Raw genomic sequence first — 18,283 nt, forward strand, 5'->3', positions numbered from 1 at the left:
TGATGACTGTAATTAATCAAGTTCTGCTCCCTAATCTCAGAATCTCATCATCCTAACAGTGCACCAGGGCCGGCCACACCGGATGGCAGCCTGATGTAAGCTCTTTCTGGGAGAGCAGTTGTGTGCTTGTCTGCAACTTTGCATGCAACAGCAAATTGTGTGATCTCCCCCTGCTGTGTCTTTTTTACATGTGTATATTCATCACACAGTTCAGTTATAGTTACGCATTGTTTCCTCCTCGAAGCAGTAGCAGTATGTCAGCAGAGAGAAGTTATGGTGCTTATCTTTCAGGAAGTTATTGTTGGGCCTTTAAGTGGAGACACACGACAGACAAAACATTGTTAATTCATGGTGAATTGTATTTTTCCAAACATGTCTTCTTTCAGAAAACAAGGAACACATCCCTTAAATGTAATATATATTTGTTTGAATTTGCTCCTGTAGATTTGTCCTAAATAACAAAAAGTGTGCACATAATATCTCATTTGCATATGTAAACATCAAATGTTAAAAATCATCTTATACAAAAAATGATACGTTAGTAATCTTCTGGGGATTTCATAAGTTACATTTTTCACCCTATTCACCTGTATTGTAAAACAAAAAGTGTATGGGATTGTACAATACATCCAGAAAAAATGCAAATGAGATCCTATTTAGCAAGATGTGACTCTTTTGAATATTTAAAAAAAAAAAGCATTTCAGGAAAAATGTAACACAAAAAAAAGTTGTATTGAACTGAACAGATTTGTTTTATACCCTTTTCACTTATATTTAGAAGATGTTTCCCATAGTGAGGCGTCTCTACCACACACACATTCACCGGGCTCATAGTGTTGTTCTCCCCAGAGCTTCAGATGGCTTACCAGGTCCCTAATCTGTCCTCTCTGAGTGACATCCCCCTGCACACCCTCCTTACAGGACAGTGGGGGGAGAGGGAGGGAGGGAAAGCGAGAGGTTGTGGCCACTGGTGGATTTAGGGGTAGGTGAATTAGCCCGTCAGTGAAGCGTATAGGCTTTAGTAGGAGCGCTGCAGGAGCACTCGTCAACATGGCAGAGGGCGTAGAGGAGGGGGACTCACACATGGAGGAGCTGGTGGACCACGGCCTGGGGATGGAGGAGACGGTCCACAGCCCGCAGAGGAGACCCTCGCTGAAGGAGAGCTACCACAGCGACTCCCTGCTGGCACCGGACACCGACTTCATGACAGGTACAGAGTGGAGCTTGTTTAAACGCCAATGCAATAGAGGTAAATGCATCTTTTTGGTGGTCAAACAACTGCATTTTTTTTTTTAAATGGACAATTCATAGAGATGTTTATCTTATAAAACCAAAACTTACTGATGGATAATAATAAAAAGAGCAATGACTAAACATTATTTACCTTTTTAATATTACGTATGAATGCATATAATCAACAAGAAGACATGATTACACTCCCTGTGTTTACCACAACATGGGTATGCGTACATGTTTGACTTTGAATACATTAGCTTTTCCAATTTGATACTTGATAACAGGAAAATAATGTGTGAAGTAATATAAAAGTGAGAAGTAAGTAACACAACATTCCTGGAAAGAATGCAGACATTGTGTATTTGTCATGGACTGAAACACACTCATTAATGACTTTAAAAAGAAAGGCTGACAGGACAAACTATAACAACACAATACAGTGTTTCTATGCCTTGTGCTGCAACTTCGCAGGACTTTTAAACCCTTAACAGAATACAAATAGTATCTTGTATAAGATATTTAGAGATTTTATGATCAACATGTTGCCTTCTGGCAAGGTCTAACATTCTTTTTGATATGGCAGTATGAAAACCCTAAAAGACCGGTGACAGAAGAAAACATGTTTGAGGCACTTTAAGGCGGAAGTAGAAGATCATTTATATTTTTATCAGGGCAGTAAAATAGATTAGACTCCATACTCTGTATAGATCCTCAAAATCTATCTTCTTTGACATTGTTACTATATATGTTCAGTTAACTATAAAGATAAACACTTGCATACCTGTCCAATGCATCACATGCCAAACAGTCAGACTGTAGGTGTTGGAATGTGCGTACAGCGATGGAAAGAAAATAGTGAAATGCCTCTTCCCCTGACGGATATTAGTGTCTGTGGACTATTATGAAGGATTGCTTGTGGCCTGTATGTGTCAGCATGCAAGGTGCTGATATGAGCAGACAGATGCTGGTTCTTCATTCAAGAAACACCATCTGCGAGCTCAGATTAAAACACTCTGCTGCTTCACTACGCCGGAGTTATGCCTTCATGTATTTTCATTTAGCTAAGATTCATAATAGGCGTGTACATTTTGAAACTGTTAGCGCTGTGTGTGTGCATGTGCGTGTGAGTGAGTCAGAGGCACAGAGACATACTTCATGTTTGTTTGTGTGTTTACATTTGCATGAAAAGCGTCGTTCAGGGAGCCTTTCTGTTTCTTTTTTTCCGTATAGCTGAGTTGGAGAGATTGAGCTTTGGGCTGCTAATTCCCTTTTACAGCGCTGGGATTATGTGCTATTCTAATCCCAATCCCATATAGGGTGCGTGGAGGTGGCACGAGGATATGATCACAGCCGGGAGAAGAAGAGAAACACGAAACCACCGTGCAGGCCTACACAAAGTCACAATGCTGCATGAGAAACAGATTACTGCGGGCTTCATGCTCCAATAAATACTCAGTTAATGAAAGTCTGCACCCACAGCAGATTATCTGTTTCAAGAGGGAAAGCTCATGCAGGCTATCTAACCAAGAACATAGATACAAAAAATGGTATGATATTCTCGTATTTAACTATACATCAGGTTTTGAGGCTTCATCAACACTAAACTAAACTTTCTCATGAAAATATTTCAAAGGTTATCCACCTTTTTGATCAGATATACTTCCACATCCCTGTACTTTTATTTATTTTAACCAAACTGTATGTTAAAATCAGCCATCCAACCATTTCTCTTTTCTTTACCAATTATCTATTGCTTTTAGCAAACTATGTCTGTCATTTATGTATTACTTAACAATTTCTTCCCCTTACCCTTTCGGGTATCTAACTCTTTTTGAAACTCCTTTTCTACTGCTTTTGGCTATCTGTTCCAAAAAAATTGTAAATTACTTTTAATGAACTTTTGTACCCCTCTAGTTGTTACTTTTAGCAAACTATACTTCTACTATGTATCCATTTATGTCTATAATACATACAGTTCTTTAACTTGCTAACTGTAGCTAACTGTAGCTAACTGTTGCTAACTGTTTGAATTGCTTGTCAGCTAGTTTTTCAGCCCTCTCATAACACATGGTGTTCGGGTGTTATACAGTATGCTGACAATGTATGCGATTTTCCTTTTTCAATCAATCACTGCTCTATAAAAATCTGAAATATATTCAGTATTTGTACTGTTTGTACGTGTCACTGCAGAAGCATCTGCTCTTCTACACTGGTTGGAAATCATTGGTTTATTTGAGTTTTTAAAAGAAATACACACATAGCCACAGATTGTGGAACTGATCCTTATTCCTGTGTTTGTCTTAAGCCCTGGAGTTCATCCTTGAAGACACTAAAGCATTGTGTTTTACATGTCGCCTCCTCTTCATCCTCCTTATTACTCAGAGTGACCTGCCCTGTGACCTCTGTAACTCCGAGGATGAACGAAATGTTCACTGAAGCGCAACGCCAGCCCAGGCCCCATTTCAGGTTTATCTCTGTTGTTTCCTCTCCGTGTCTCCATCCCTCATAGCGACATGGGGTTTATCTGTGGGGGCGGGGTCAGAGAGGCTCAGTCTGAAGGATTATCATTGTAGTCTGCACACACACACACACACACACACACACACACACACACACACACACACACACACACACACACACACACACACACACACACACACACACACACACACACACACACACACACACACACACACACACACACACACACACACACACACACACACACACACACACACACACACAAGCATGTGCACTGACAATTTAGGTTGAATTGGACGACTGCTGAGTTTAAGCATTATCAACCCCACCCCCACCTTTTATATAAATACACACCCTGAGCAAAAGGGCTTTAAAGTGCTGTCATACACATCAGTGTGTCCCAGAGGGTATCAAGCGACCACCAATGTAATACTGCCTGGATGCTGTAAGAGGAGGCTGCTGTGTTACAGTGTGTGTGACATAAGTGGAGCAAAGGAGATGAGATCTTAGTGGACACCAGCCAGTGGATCAGAATCAGATGGAGGGAGAACCAAGCTATCAGACTAAAGCCAGAGAAGGAAAGAGGAGCGAGAGATTGTGCTCGCGGGAGGAGAGGAAGAGGAGGAAGACGTCCGGTGTAATGGCAGAGGGTCCAGCTGCCCCCCAGAGGCCCCCTGCCTCCTCATCGCAGTCCAGTGTCTCCCACGGTATTCACCTCTGATCTATTGTTACTGTGTTGGACTGATGATTAGTAAAAGTATAAATACCAACACGGATTGAAAGGGAAATGATAGTGTGTTGGTGACGGTGTTTTTAAATGTGCGCTACCTTTGTTTACATGCTGCTGTGAGATGGCAGTGTTATGATCTGCTGTCCAGCTGTGCGGTGACCTCATTAGCTTGATTTGTGCTACATAAGCACGAACAGGGGATGTTAAAGAGCTTATTCCTTTCTCTGATTATGTTTATATCTTGTTGCCAAAGGAGTTGATCCTTGAAAAAGCATTTATAGTAGAATTTAATCAATAAGTCTTTGGCTAAGGTTTCTGAATGGGGAAGTACTTTTCTTTACCAGTCCTTCTCTTATTAGACTGTTGCAATTACACGTTTTTTTCTTTCATACTCAAGATTTTCTGTCACCAAATAGTGAATCAATTGCATATTAATGTCTTCATGGGCATCGTACTCTCCCTCTTTTGTGTGTGTGTGTGTGTGTGTGTGTGTGTGTGTGTGTGTGTGTGTGTGTGTGTGTGTGTGTGTGTGTGTGTGTGTGTGTGTGTGTGTGTGTGTGTGTGTGTGTGTGTGTGTGTGTGTGTGTGTGTGTGTGTGTGTGTTGACAAAGGTTCACTGACTGTTTCTTTCTTTTGCTCTGTGAAAAATGTGCCTTTAAACATTTGTAGACATGGTTAAGAGGCTGGCAAATGTTAAATGGATGCTTCGGATTCTTCTGCTGGTTTTTCTAATGGATGTTAATCATGTCCTTAGTTACGTAACGCCGTGGAAAAGCATAACAAACCAACAAGATAATCCTGGCTATGTATTTATCCTTCAGATGACCGCAGCTCAGCCAGTGGCCTGGATGTGGTGGATCGGCTCACCTATCTGGAGCAGAGGATGCAGATGCAGGAAGATGAAATCCAGCTGTTGAAGATGGCCCTGGCAGATGTTCTCAAGAGGCTCAACATCTCTGAGGAACACCAAGCAGCTGCTGCTGGTGGCAGGAGAACATCAGGTGCTAAAGGTGAGACGAGATCTGGGTGGGGATTTAAGCCATTTGCATTGAGAAAAATACTTTTATAATGCTGAAAAAAGGTTTGTTTTTTTGTGTTATTAAGCAAAGTCTCAATCACAAATGGTATCACCATAGACTCTTCTTTCTGAGGGGGGCCAGAGGGGTGTTAAATCTCAGCGTTACAGGGGCATTGGCTCCTGTTGGCCCCCTCTAGAACCGCACATGTTGACAAATCTTGCAAGAATACAAGGCTTAGAAAGCATAGCAACAGTAACTAAGTGCTTAGTGAATAGTCAATTCCTAACAGTAGGAAAAAATGGAAAAGACAAATCTTGGTAAAAAAACAAACCTTGAAAGGTACATTAGTCTGCTACGGGCTTGTTGATAACATTACAAGTGTGTGTGTGTGTGTGTGTGTGTGTGTGTGTGTGTGTGTGTGTGTGTGTGTGTGTGTGTGTGTGTGTGTGTGTGTGTGTGTGTGTGTGTGTGTGTGTGTGTGTGTGTGTGTGTGTGTGTGTGTGTGTGTGTGTGTGTGTGTGTGTGTGTGTGTGTGTGTGTGTGTGTGTGTGTGTGTGTGTGTGTGTGTGTGTGTGTGTGTGTGTGTGTGTGTGTGTGTGTGTGTGTGTGTGTGTGTGTGTGTGTAGCCCGGCCAGTGTCTCTGGCTCTGCCGTCCAGGCCCTCTCTGGTGCCCTCCAGCGCTGCCTCCCTGAAGAAGAGCACCACGCTGCCCTCCAGCGCCACAGCCAGGAACTACAGCCCCACACCCCCCCGCAGGTAACGGCTGCTCCGTCTGCAGACAGGACACAACAACAACCACATCAAGAACATGCAGAGGATGTGCTCAGATTTTACACTTTTGTTTTTTTCTGTTACAAGTAGAAGTCTTGCATTTCAAATCTTGCTCGAGTACAAAAACATTAGCATTAAAATATACTAAATAGCCAAAAGTACTTGTTAAGCATCATTTCCCAATTAAAAAATAATGTCATTAAATGCTTAGATTGTAATTATTGATGCATTAATGTGTCTATATCACAGATAGTAAAGGTAATGGTAATATACATTTTATTTGTGTTACTGCTGGATATTTATGTTTAAGTATAAGTACCTCAGAATTGTGCTTAAGTCCAATACATTCCACCACTCACACATGTACAGTAATATACTGTAACAGGTTAATATGTCAGTATTGTATTTATTACCTGAGATAAATCAAATGAAACATACTCTTTATCAGCAATTGTGCAGTACAACAAACAAGGTAAAACTGTTGAATGATTTTCTGGTAAAGAATCTTCTCATCACTGACAGCACTCACCAGGAGACAGAGTACTGTCGGCCTATACACACATTATATTATTAACATAATACAGTTTTAAAGAAGCGGCTAACAATGAAGCTTTCGTCTCATAACTCAAGCTTCACTTCTCATTATCTAATTTTCAAAAGAAACCAGCACACCCTCCATTATCCAAGAAACGCAGCACATGGAATCTCGATAATTATTCCAAACACTTACCTTTATTTCAAAGCGATAAAGCGGCAGACCGGCCTCTGCTCTTCCTCTCGATTACCTTTCAAATCATACTGCCATTAGATAGCGTTAGTCAGAGAGCGTGATAGCTTCTCTCGGTGGGACCCTAATGTGCTGCTGCTAAATCTGGAGTGTGCTGATATAAGTGCACGGAGAGAAGTACATCTCCATGCACTTAAGGCTGCAGGTTTGGTATTAGAATTAAGCGAGATGCAGCATCATTGCCTTTTCTCGCCCCTAGTTCATTTCATCTCCCCTTCTGATGTAATTCTCTCTCTCTCTCATATTGATGGCTGCTTCTTTCTCTCTTTATAAATCTTGTTTCGTATGGCAGAAGGAAGGGCTATTTTATGTTTTTCACCTTCCTTTGGTGTGTTATATAGGTTTGTATGCATGTAGGAACACATCCATTGGAATCTGTATGTTTAGTTCCGCAACATAATGACATCACTACGTAACACCAGCCCCTTTCTTGGCTAGCGCTCCAGCAAATTGTATGTGATAGGCTAAGGTGTGGGACATCTCTAAGAGATTGTGCAATCTCAACAGAGCCGGCCAGTTAACCAATCAGAGCAGACTGGGCCCTGGTTTCAGACAGAGGGTGAAAAGAGGTGCTGCAGCACAGGCAGTATGAGAACAATAAAGACCTTTTTGAACATTGAAGCATGGAGACATGTCCTAATAGAGGCACCAAATATGAACCTGAAAATGGGCATAATATTTCCTCTTTAAAGTAAAATATATCCAGCAACACACTCACTCATGTCTGCAGCTAAGCATTATTCAAAACCACAGCATTTTATTTTAAATTCAAATAAAGGGTTTTAAGAAATACTTTATTTCAATAAAACTAAATGTTTGAATTGATGCGTGAAACATTTTGTCATTTCATCTGACATGTTGCACCTGTAGAAATATAAAATGGACTTTACAGTGATGTTTCACTCGAATGTGTGAACACAAACCATGTACTGTGTGTAAAACTATCTTTACTAAAGTCTTGATAATCATTTTACACAAGGGGTTATCAAGAGATTTCTAAGCCTGCAACTAAAACCACTTTATTTCAATGTTAACATTCATGAAAAAATGCCAGTGACTTTATAGAAGTCAAATATGTTTTTACTTTAACCATCTCTTTGAGGTTTGAAGAAATAATGTACTTAAAGAGTATTGTTGCAAAAAATGGCAACTGCACACAAAAGCGCCACCAAAAACAACAACAGTGCAGTGCACTCTCAAACCTCATTTTGAAATGAAAGCCTCCTTTTTTTATTTCCCTTCCAGTGGTGTGTGGAGCCCAGCCAGTAGTGTGAAGGACAGTCCAGGGAAGACCACCAAACGCCCCACCTCTACAGCCTCCACAGCCTCCACAGCCTCCACGAGTAAGAAGCCTCAGGAAGGGTAAGAAATGGGTTATTCACAATAGCCTTTTCTTTTGTCTTGTTGTAAGTGGTTATATAGCCAAATAAAAGTTCAGTTTTACAATGTTTTTGCAAATGTATCCATGAAACAAATTCACCTCCAACTCTTGCAAACCACGGCATGAATTATTTACACTTTCAGTGATTTTGGGGTCACCTAATTATTTGTGACAGATGAAGTCAGAATCAGATTGAGGTTATTCACACCCATGACATCCTGTATTTTGTGAAAACAACCCAAACCACAGACATGACATTCTCAAAGTCAGTAGAGAAGACATTTAACTGCTAGTCATCCTGACACTGATCCCTCACATTTACAAACCCTCTTTAGGTGTTGCTGTATGTTTGACTCTTTTCCCTCTTTCTCTCATTATTACAGCAGCAAGTCCAAGGAGCCGGCAGCAGTGAGTGGAGGTGAGTGAGCACTGTTGTTATTTGTATGGCAGCCTCATTACAAGAAAGTGAATCCGCTGCTCTCTAAGCCTCTATTAAATAAAGGATATAACACAAGTGATTAAGCAAAATACTGACATGGCAATGCTGAATGTAAGTGAATCTGTGTGTGTGCTGTTTCTGTGCAGGGACAAGCCGTGTGACACACTGCAAAGGTATGATTCATCCCTACAAATATATGTATTCACACTATCTGGAAAAGTGGAACTGTTATTTTATTCTTCATTTGTTGTCACATCTCACCATGACTTATGTGCCTTCCCCTAACCCCTTGCACCCTTATTTCTGTCTTTTTCGTTTGAACCTTACCTCTTCTTTAAATATCCACACTACCTGACCTCTGACCTTTGTTTGAACCCTTCCCCACTGACCGACCTCCCCCTTGTCTTCACACTCACACCTTCCTCACCTCATTTCACCACTTCACTTAGTGACTATGCAGATCTATCTGAGCCCCCTAACAAGAAGGACTGGATCTTCTGAGTTCGCCAAATCTACCTCCACGGTGCCTGCCAACTGCGGCTCGGCTGCACCCAACAACCCTCAGGCGAAGGGCGGCGGCAAGCCCGGGGCGAAGAAGACGAGCCCGTCCTTCATCTTAAACCTGCAGAAAACCACAACCAGCCAGAGCACAGCGCAGCACGACTTTTACAGCTACAAGAGCCCCGTCAAATCGCCCAGCCAGTATTTCCAGATTTGTTACTGAGGCGGGAGGGCCGAGAAAGATTTGCCAGAATGTATCCCTGCTTTCATGTTTAGTGAACCAAAACAAATGGTTAAACACCCGTTTCTAAATTGGGGCATTAAATGGCTGTTAACAGTGTTAGGTTTGAAGGTTGGTCAAGACTGAAGAGATACCATGGTTTAGACTTGGTTCTCTTTGGTTGGTGCGCAGACTCAGATAGAGTCTCTTGGCAACACGATCCTCCAATCAGCATTCAGCTGGCCTGTGGAAGTCCCTGGCACCATCATACTAATTTGTTTTCTCTAACGTTTCTTCAGATATAGTGGAAAACCATAATGTTACTTCCTAGCTTTGCGGGGGAGCGCGGCTCCCATACAGAGTCAAGGCCGGTGCGATGTGCTGTTCCGAACAAAATTGGAACCGTTTCATAACATTGCTCCCTCTGAAGCATTAGTGATTGTAAAAACGACTGCTAACAACCATTTAATGGCCTGATAACGTTCGAAACGGGTGTTATTAAAAGCCTCATTTAACCACTTGAACATAAACGGCGATAAAGACTTTCTTCCAATGTTGAAAGAACAAGAAATACAATTTTGAAATGAGTTCACTTCTGACTGGATTTTCCTCTGTAGTGAATCTGTGCTGCTTTATCGTACTGCAACATCAGTTCTTACAGCTTTCCAGAACATTTCCACCAACACGTTTGTTAATGCAGTGTTTGATTGCAGGATTATATATTTCAAAGATAGTAAAGCATGAGAGCTCTAGTGCTTTTTTTAGCCTCCTCCGAGACCATACTGTAGTAGTCATTAATCCTTTTCACACATATGTTTTACCGAACGCTTGTACTGTCAATGTTACTGCGACGATGTGTGTCTTTAGTCGTCTTTGAGCGCGTTGTGTTTGATGTCAATGAGTGTGTGTCACTGAGTTTTTCTCATTCCTGTGTGCTGTAATGTTTGTTGTTGTTTTGTAGTCAATGTTCCACTTTAAGCAATAAATAGAGTGTACCAGAATCAGTCAAAATGTCTCATTGTCTCAAAAATGATCACTAATGGGAGGCCTTTTCCTTTTCTTATGCCACTAAGTGTGTGTGTGTGTGTGTGTGTGTGTGTGTGTGTGTGTGTGTGTGTGTGTGTGTGTGTGTGTGTGTGTGTGTGTGTGTGTGTGTGTGTGTGTGTGTGTGTGTGTGTGTGTGTGTGTGTGTGTGTGTGTGTGTGTGTGTGTGTGTGTGTGTGTGTGTGTGTGTGTGTGTGTGTGTGTGTGTGTGTGTGTGTGTGTGTGTGGCTGGTGCCTAATTGACCTGAGTACTTTATGTTCCAGCAGAGATCCTCTTGCACTATGTGCTGCACTTTCATGTAATGGTTCCTATCTTTGTCCACAGTCTAATCAGTGCCTTGGAGAACAACAGGTGCAGTCGCCTTAATCGAGTATTGGGGAATTTACTGATGATGGGAAAAGGCTTTTTTACCAAGTGACTGCAGGGAATGAATGGCCACTGAACATTTGATGGGGAGGAAATTGCTGAAAATCATGTGCCATGACCTTTTTCAGTTGGATAAACAGCTAAATGACAGCTTGTGGAAAATGCTAGAGCCTGGTGCAACATGTCCACTACTACTGTGAAAAAACTCCATTAGACTTTGGATACAATACCACAAAACTTGAGTCAGGAATATGTTAAAGCGACAACTCATCCAAAAATAAAAGATTTTTTTATTTATTTGCATATGTAGGGCAATATATATTAATCTAGATGGTTTAAGTGTGAGTTGTTGAGTGTACTCCTCTCTAACATAGAACTAGATGGCGCTTGTGGTGCTAAAAGCAGCGAAAAGCTCAACAATAATTTTCTATGAGCAGTTTCATGTGGAGACTACTTTCTTTTCTGTGTAGTCTTTGCAATAAGTAGCCAGGTCAAGATTTCTGGAAATGTATTTTTTTTTTGCAAAGTTTCATTATATTAAATAGAAGGTAGACATATGGCCAGTACCTCCAAATACCCTGCAACTCACACCAAAGCAATTTGAATTCATAAATAGCACTAACAGAAAGATGTGTGTTGATTTTGGGGTTATCCATCTTTTTAAAACGCATCACAATGACTCTTGTATTTTATGTTTTCTCTGCATCTCTTTTGTGATGAAATCAGGTTGTCTAATGCACATTTTCAAGTTGGACTGATTAGATATTTAAATTCTGACAGTAGAGAAAATGTGTCAGCCTTGTTTGGAAGTATAATAAGAGTTATATCTATCCGTGTGACCCTCCTGTGGAGATAAAGGCCACAGACCCAAAAAGAGAAAGAGAAATTCATGTGGGTATTAAAGTGTCACAAATAAAATGGAGACCCTAATTTAATAACACTTTCTTTACAACACTGGCTGGACTTTTTCACGATCAATAAGCTGATCCTACCACTGTATGAACCACAGAGGTAGGTCTTGTGTTCATGGAAGTTAGGAGGACCTCTCCTGGTAAGAAGGAAAACTGCCACAGGTTTGATTTGTGTAAGATGTCTCATACAACAGTGCGATGGGATGCATAGCAGCTGTTTAATTTAAAACTATAATAAAAAAAAAATTCTATTATATAAAATCTCCTGCTTTATCTTGCGTCAGCTTTTTACTAAACAGACTGAATTACTGTATGATTCTGTACAGCTACAGCATATACTTAGTCATCAGTAAGAGGGTTAGAATGGGAATATCACACAGGAACAGGGAGTGATGAAATATCGCACAATAATGTAAAACTGTTTCTACGGGTCTTGAAAGCTTAAAGAATTGTAATCAAATCAAATCAAGTTTTATTTATATAGCACATTTATAAACGATTTTTGGTCGAGCCAAAGTGCTGTACATAAAATAAAAATAGCCTACAGTAGAGACGCTTTACAGCAAATACAACAGCACAGATTGTTCCAAACCTGTCACAAATAAATGCTCCTGTGAAGCTGGTAATTGTTTTAAGAAATAAGAAATCATTTATTGATTCTCTAGGAGAAATTGGATATGTTACAGTAAACCCATAATATAAAGTTGTTCAATTATAAAGAAATTAAGAAAAATGTAATCACAATATAAATAAAATATATACAGTACTACAAAAATATTCAATTATAAAATGAAAATGGAAAATAAAAATATGGAATATTAATTATTAAAGAAATAATACGCTACAAACAACATTGTTAATAATAATGATGCTGAACAATTCTGCTGTTAGCTGTACAATATCAATAAAGAAAGAAACAATACATTACATTACAATTTATTAATTAATGCAAAATAATCATACACAGTTTTAGTTGACACACAATAATGTATACTGTCATTTTAACTTGCATTATAGAACATATATAAATTGTTTCAGAACAGCTTGAGTATTATAATTTTTTTGACACAAAAAAGTTATTTACATTTTTAAATTTCTTGAAGAAGCCGGTGTGCGTTTGTTTTTCATACATGCTGCCTGCACAGTAGCTGCATGACCAGGCCGAGGGCGCTACCGTGCAGCAAAACCATCTCCACTTAATATTACAGCAGCCTGCTCCCTCTCCCTCCCCCCTCGCCTTCCCTCTCCTCTCCTCTCCCCTCTCCATCCAGCCTCCCAGTGGTTGCAGGGAGGAAAAGATGGCACCTCAGAAGCCGCTGTCAGCCACTCCGCCCGGCTTCTCGACCTGCGGACGGCGTGCTCCCCTCTGAGATGGCCTCCACCGAACCACCAGCCGCCTGACGAACGAGACATAGGAGAACATTTTTTTATAATTGACGTTTTTTAAAAGACAGACCTAAAAACTGTGGGCATCCGTGTAGCATTCTCCACACCCTGTCGCCTTTTCCAGACCTCAACATCTGTACACCCCGCCGGCTGCAGGCTCCTCCGGCACCGCCGCTGTTTGGATCCAAACACCCAGAGGTGCTGCTGCTGGACCCTTTTTACTACGACTCAAGGGCACTGATCATACATTATCCATCTCATTGAAGCGGACAGGAGGGGAGGATGAGGTAAGCATGCGTTGCTCTTTGCTGCACGATAAGGCGCAGGCTGCTGTGATTCACTGCGCATTATTATGGGATATAGCCTATAGCGACACAATACACAGCCTATTAACCGGCATATTGTGCGTTTCATTGGCGCAGTTTCATTCAGAGGCCTGTGATGTTGCATATCACCGCATCACAAAGGTGAATCACAGGAACACGCTTCTTTATTGACTGGCAGGTCACCTGTTGGCCGACACAATGTGCACCTTTAAGATCTGCTCTCAGATCAGCACATTTAAATCACAGCGAGAGGGCTTTGATGATAACATCTGACATCTCTGACTCCAGCTCGCAGTGTGATGTGTCACGTGGAAGTTGTCTGCAGAAAAAAAAGGGGGTGTTGTCATGGAAACCAGACTACACGTGCAGAATTGGTATAAGCCTAATGATTAATTGCGACACATATTTGATGACAGGATTTATAAGGCACCCACATGCGTTTGACTCTGTAAAGCAGACCTATGTACATGCACGCCCACAGATGAGACGCACACACCTTCCAGGCTAAGAGCCAATCAGTTGAGAGTATTCATCACAGCGTCCACACACAGCTGCACTGGTTTCACTGTCTGAGTGTAAGAGCCAGTAAGGTGAAATGTTACTGGTGAGACTTAGCTTGGCAGCCAATCAGCTGCGAGCCTGCTGCTACCCGGATGTGGGCGGGGCAGCAGCAGTTGGCACAGGTTCACCACGAACAGGAGGAACCCTGAGCTCATCCTAATTGCTGTTGGCTTTAACATCTGTGAATGAGTGTGTGAAACAAGGTCAGAGAGGGATTTTTCAGCAGACTGCCCAGGTTGGTTTCTCTTTTAACAATCTCCCCTTCAAACTCTACTGTTTTAATCTCAGCTCTGTGTTACACTGATTGCACCAAACATACTCTTATACAATTTGACATGTAAGGTCCACAACTGAATACATTCATGTTTTATTTAACTTGTAAGAAACCAAAGGTGTCGACCAGAGTTATTACATTTCCTTTTATTTTCTGTATGAGCCAATTGTAATGCCATTAATTTCCAATGCAGTCCACAATTATTCCACAGATCACCTTGTTTGGACCAACAGCATTTAATCAAGTTGAAGGAGAAGACCACAACAATATTTTACCTCGTGGCTATAAAAAAAGAAAATGTGCCCAAGACAATTTTTTGTCCTGTAAAAAATGGTTCAGTGGTCAGCAAAATAAATTGTAGTGAGTAGGTCAAAATTGGAGCACAATATGACTTGGCATTTAAAACTCAAAGGACTTGGGACTTAATTTAAGACTGCCAGTCTTGACATGGGACTTGAGACTTATGCGAAATAAATAACAGAAAATGCTGAATGAATTTAATCAAACTCCAATTTTGAAATATCACTATCATTGAGCTAAGTAAACAGAAGTATATTTTTCTTGAGACTTGTCAGGTTGAATTGCATTCTCATCTTTCCTTACCACCATTAACAACTTTGATTATTTTTTCAATTTTTGCATTGAGTACATCAACATCAAGCCTACTGACTCTTACCATGTTTACACATTTGCTTCCAGAATTAGAGCTTGAGTTTAATGTGAATAATGCTAACAAGCGACAGCTCATATTCTTGTTAAGTCTCAGCTGCGATTTCGTCATTCATTTACAGAGGTGCTCTGTAGGTGGCAACACAGACTGTGACTCGCCACAACGAGCCAGTACTTCACACAGTGTGTGTGGTTTGTCTCCTCCTCATGGGTACATATTTGTATGACTTATATTGTGCAAGCTAGCACCGTTTCTGTTGATTGTGAGAGTGACAGTGTTTGTTTGCTAACTGTTTAGCTTGTGTGTTTAATGCCCTACTATAATATGGACAATGGTAGGGCACTAAGAGTGGTTTTGTGTTCTGATTCAATGAGCATTGATTTAGTGCTGTGAGCTGAAGTTCAAACATCCATCAGTCAAGGTCAGAGATAGTGCAGAATCACGGCAAACTGCACAAAATTAGTTGATTTGAAATACTTACTGTATAGGATCACAAGTCTTCGGCAGGTTTTAGATTGAATATCAGCACAAGTAAATGCTATCACCATATAATATCAATCTTATCATCATATAAAGTCCTCTCTGGGTATCTTTTAGGAAATCGGAGTAGTCTTTTTTTAAACAGAAAGGTAATAGCTATATTTCACATATCATTGTACATAAAGGATCGAATTTGGTCTCTAAATCCTGCAAGGTTCATACGTGATAGATCTAGATTTCTAATCTGTTTGGGTGCTTTTCCTTTTTTCAATTAGTCAAACGCTTGAAACCAACAAAGCTACAGTATCTGTTTCTCATTTGTCAAGATTAGTTTCAAAGATCTCCAGCTGTGCAGGGGTTGGAGGTGCTGGAGGTCTCCGGGGGGGAAATCCTGGGACAGTAAAGCTGGCATTGGAGTCCGGGATTTGGGTTGGAGGACTGATCCCGTTCTCTATGGAGCTGGCATGTCTGATTCCTCTTATCTGTCCACTTTACCTTTTTACCATCTCTCCTTCTCTCCCATGTACTGATTAATAAACTGTACTTGGCTGTTCTGACACAACACCCACAACACACAGCTAGCATTTAGCTCAAAACACGGCTGTAAAGTAGCACAGCACCAGGGAGCCACTATCCTGGATGTAGACTCTTAGAATTGTTTTATTGTTTCATCATTTAAGTGATTTATCAAGCTGATTTTCTCAGCTTTGTATCAAATGTAGTATTTTGGGGGTTTGACGAATTTCAAATCTTCACTGCTCATACTTTTGTGCTGTAATTAGTCAAAAGTGAACATGAAACATTTGTTTATTTACAGAGATATCTGAATGTTTGTTTTAAGGACAAATATGACATATTTTAGTTTTCGACATAAGGCTTGGACTAATATAACTACTTCTGCCAAGGAGGTTATGTTGAATGGCTGGATTGTCAATTGGATTATGGAAAAAAATCCTCGCCCAATGTTCACAACACTTGGGTTACGGGCCAAATACGAACCCATTGTATATTAGAGAGATTCCTATTTAGAAACCATCCATAATCAATGCATATTAACATAGATAGCCCAATGCCTAGATTCTGAGGGGCCACCTCAACTAAGATACAAAGAGAAAGTGTTGTTTACCTGTCATCTGGCAAATTCTGAAACTATATGACAACTTTTGATATTTGCACATGATGGGTATGGGGCTGCGCGTGTTGGCATCCCACCGTCACCACCACTCCATTTGCGTGTATTGTAGTGTTTCATTATGCTGTGAAAATGAAAAGTGGGCTTTTATCGATCCAGCGTCATCGTGGTTGCCTGATGGGTATTGACAGGAGCAGTTTGTGGTTTGCTTGTGACCCATATGAATACCAACATTAATGGTAACTGTGTGCTGGATTAAGTCAGGACAAGGGCCAAATCGGCTCATTCCAAGCAAAAGGTAGAAGAATGTCACTGCACAGGAGTGTGAAAGGAGCAATAGCTTCAAAGAGGGGGGTAACGCAGGCTTTTCTATAATGCACCTAGACTGTAAACTAATATTGCGCGCATCTGTTCTGAAACAAACCATGTCTTGGTTTATGCCTGCTGTACCAGTGACTAGCAGCGGAGGTCACATTTCTCTCTCAGTGTACAGCTGTGTAATTTGAAGTCGCACAGGTGTGAGATATTGATTACACTAACATCTAAAAAGTTACGACCCTAGTTATATTAGTGTCAATGCTGTTTCAGCTACAGAAACCATTCAAATATCAAACTATTCAGCCTTTTCAGCACATGATGGGAAACTTTCAACTTTTCTCAAAATATTTAATACTTTTTGAAATATTCAGCTATTTAAACTATTTTTTTCTTTTTCCTTCCAACTTTAAAATGATCACAAGACCTTCAGATTTTTGATATCTTTTACAGTTTTTGACTTATCAACGTTCAAGTTTAGGTACATTTTCAGGCTGTTTTCGATTTTGTAATGGGTGTCTATGGTGACTCTTCAGGGCTAAAGTGCGTGACATCATCACATATGGCGCATTTCCACTACAGCGCGGTTTAAGCATGCCGTGCCGTGCGCGGCCCGTTTTTGGTTGTGTTTCCACTTGGCGTAGCACCGGCTAGCGGGTACTATTTCACAGTTTTTCTGGCCCCATAAAATCGAGGTTCTTAGCGGGCCAACAACCAGGCTGAGTCGGGCTGAGTATGCTAAACTAGAGAGAGAATCGCTGGCAAGGGGGCTACAACTACAACAAGATTAACATATTTGACCGTGATTTAATTGTAATACACGTTTCCAAATGATGCCGAAGTAACAACATACTGATACCGGTTATTAAAAACCATGAATTAATGCTTTGACAAGTCTGCAGACAGACGGCAGGCGAAAAACCTTTTTAAAATGCGTGTTTTCTGAATGGAGATTGGCTAAGCTAACGTTGTATATGCTCCAACCGTCCACACTCACAACAACGGCCTGTACAGACATAAATAAACCAGCGACTGTATTCGCCATGAGTCATGACACAGGCAGTCTGTGGTTTGAACTTGTTTAACTTTTGTCTAGTTTCTGAACAGATATGAGGAGCTCTGAGTGCTAACAGCTAACGGCTGATGTTGGTTTTGTGTTTCGCATTGAAGATGACGTCACAGCTCCGCCTACACTACTATAGTTACTGCCCCAGCTACTAAACTGTAATGGAAACGCAGCATAAAGTGAGCC

General features: G+C 40.8%; 2 protein-coding genes across 3 annotated transcripts in view; both read left to right on the forward strand.

Moving 5' to 3' along the window:
* The first annotated feature begins 1,050 nt into the window (after window positions 1-1,050).
* On the forward strand, window positions 1,051-9,720 carry LOC117439723 (echinoderm microtubule-associated protein-like 1). The gene is made up of 7 exons (XM_034075735.1): window positions 1,051-1,210; window positions 5,269-5,457; window positions 6,093-6,222; window positions 8,270-8,386; window positions 8,792-8,823; window positions 8,991-9,017; window positions 9,294-9,720. The coding sequence occupies exons 1-7, from the start codon at window positions 1,051-1,053 to the stop codon at window positions 9,566-9,568; spliced, it is 930 nt and encodes a 309-aa protein (XP_033931626.1). The 3' UTR covers window positions 9,569-9,720.
* Window positions 9,721-13,189: 3,469 nt separating this feature from the next.
* The window catches only part of evlb (Enah/Vasp-like b), a 71,833-nt gene continuing 66,739 nt past the window's right edge, over window positions 13,190-18,283 (forward strand). The window contains exon 1 of one of the 2 annotated variants that reach the window (XM_034075723.2): window positions 13,190-13,560. In XM_034075723.2, coding sequence (XP_033931614.1) covers window positions 13,556-13,560 — 5 coding nt within the window. In that variant the 5' untranslated portion in view covers window positions 13,190-13,555. Of the gene's footprint in view, window positions 13,561-14,285; window positions 14,396-18,283 lie in introns of those variants that run through there. The other variant, XM_034075724.2, reaches the window with a different exon arrangement.

The sequence above is a fragment of the Pseudochaenichthys georgianus genome, chromosome 24 (genome assembly GCF_902827115.2).
Source record: "Pseudochaenichthys georgianus chromosome 24, fPseGeo1.2, whole genome shotgun sequence".
NCBI classification, from domain to species: Eukaryota; Metazoa; Chordata; class Actinopteri; order Perciformes; family Channichthyidae; genus Pseudochaenichthys; species Pseudochaenichthys georgianus.

Excerpts from the sequence above, each read along its gene's own strand:
- LOC117439723 (XM_034075735.1), top strand. The coding sequence starts at position 1,051 with ATGGCAGAGGGCGTAGAGGAGGGGGACTCACACATGGAGGAGCTGGTG. Across the intron at positions 5,458-6,092 it reads GAGAACATCAGGTGCTAAAG|CCCGGCCAGTGTCTCTGGCT; the intron begins GTGAGACGAGAT and ends GTGTGTGTGTAG. Across the intron at positions 8,387-8,791 it reads AGTAAGAAGCCTCAGGAAGG|CAAGTCCAAGGAGCCGGCAG; the intron begins GTAAGAAATGGG and ends TTATTACAGCAG.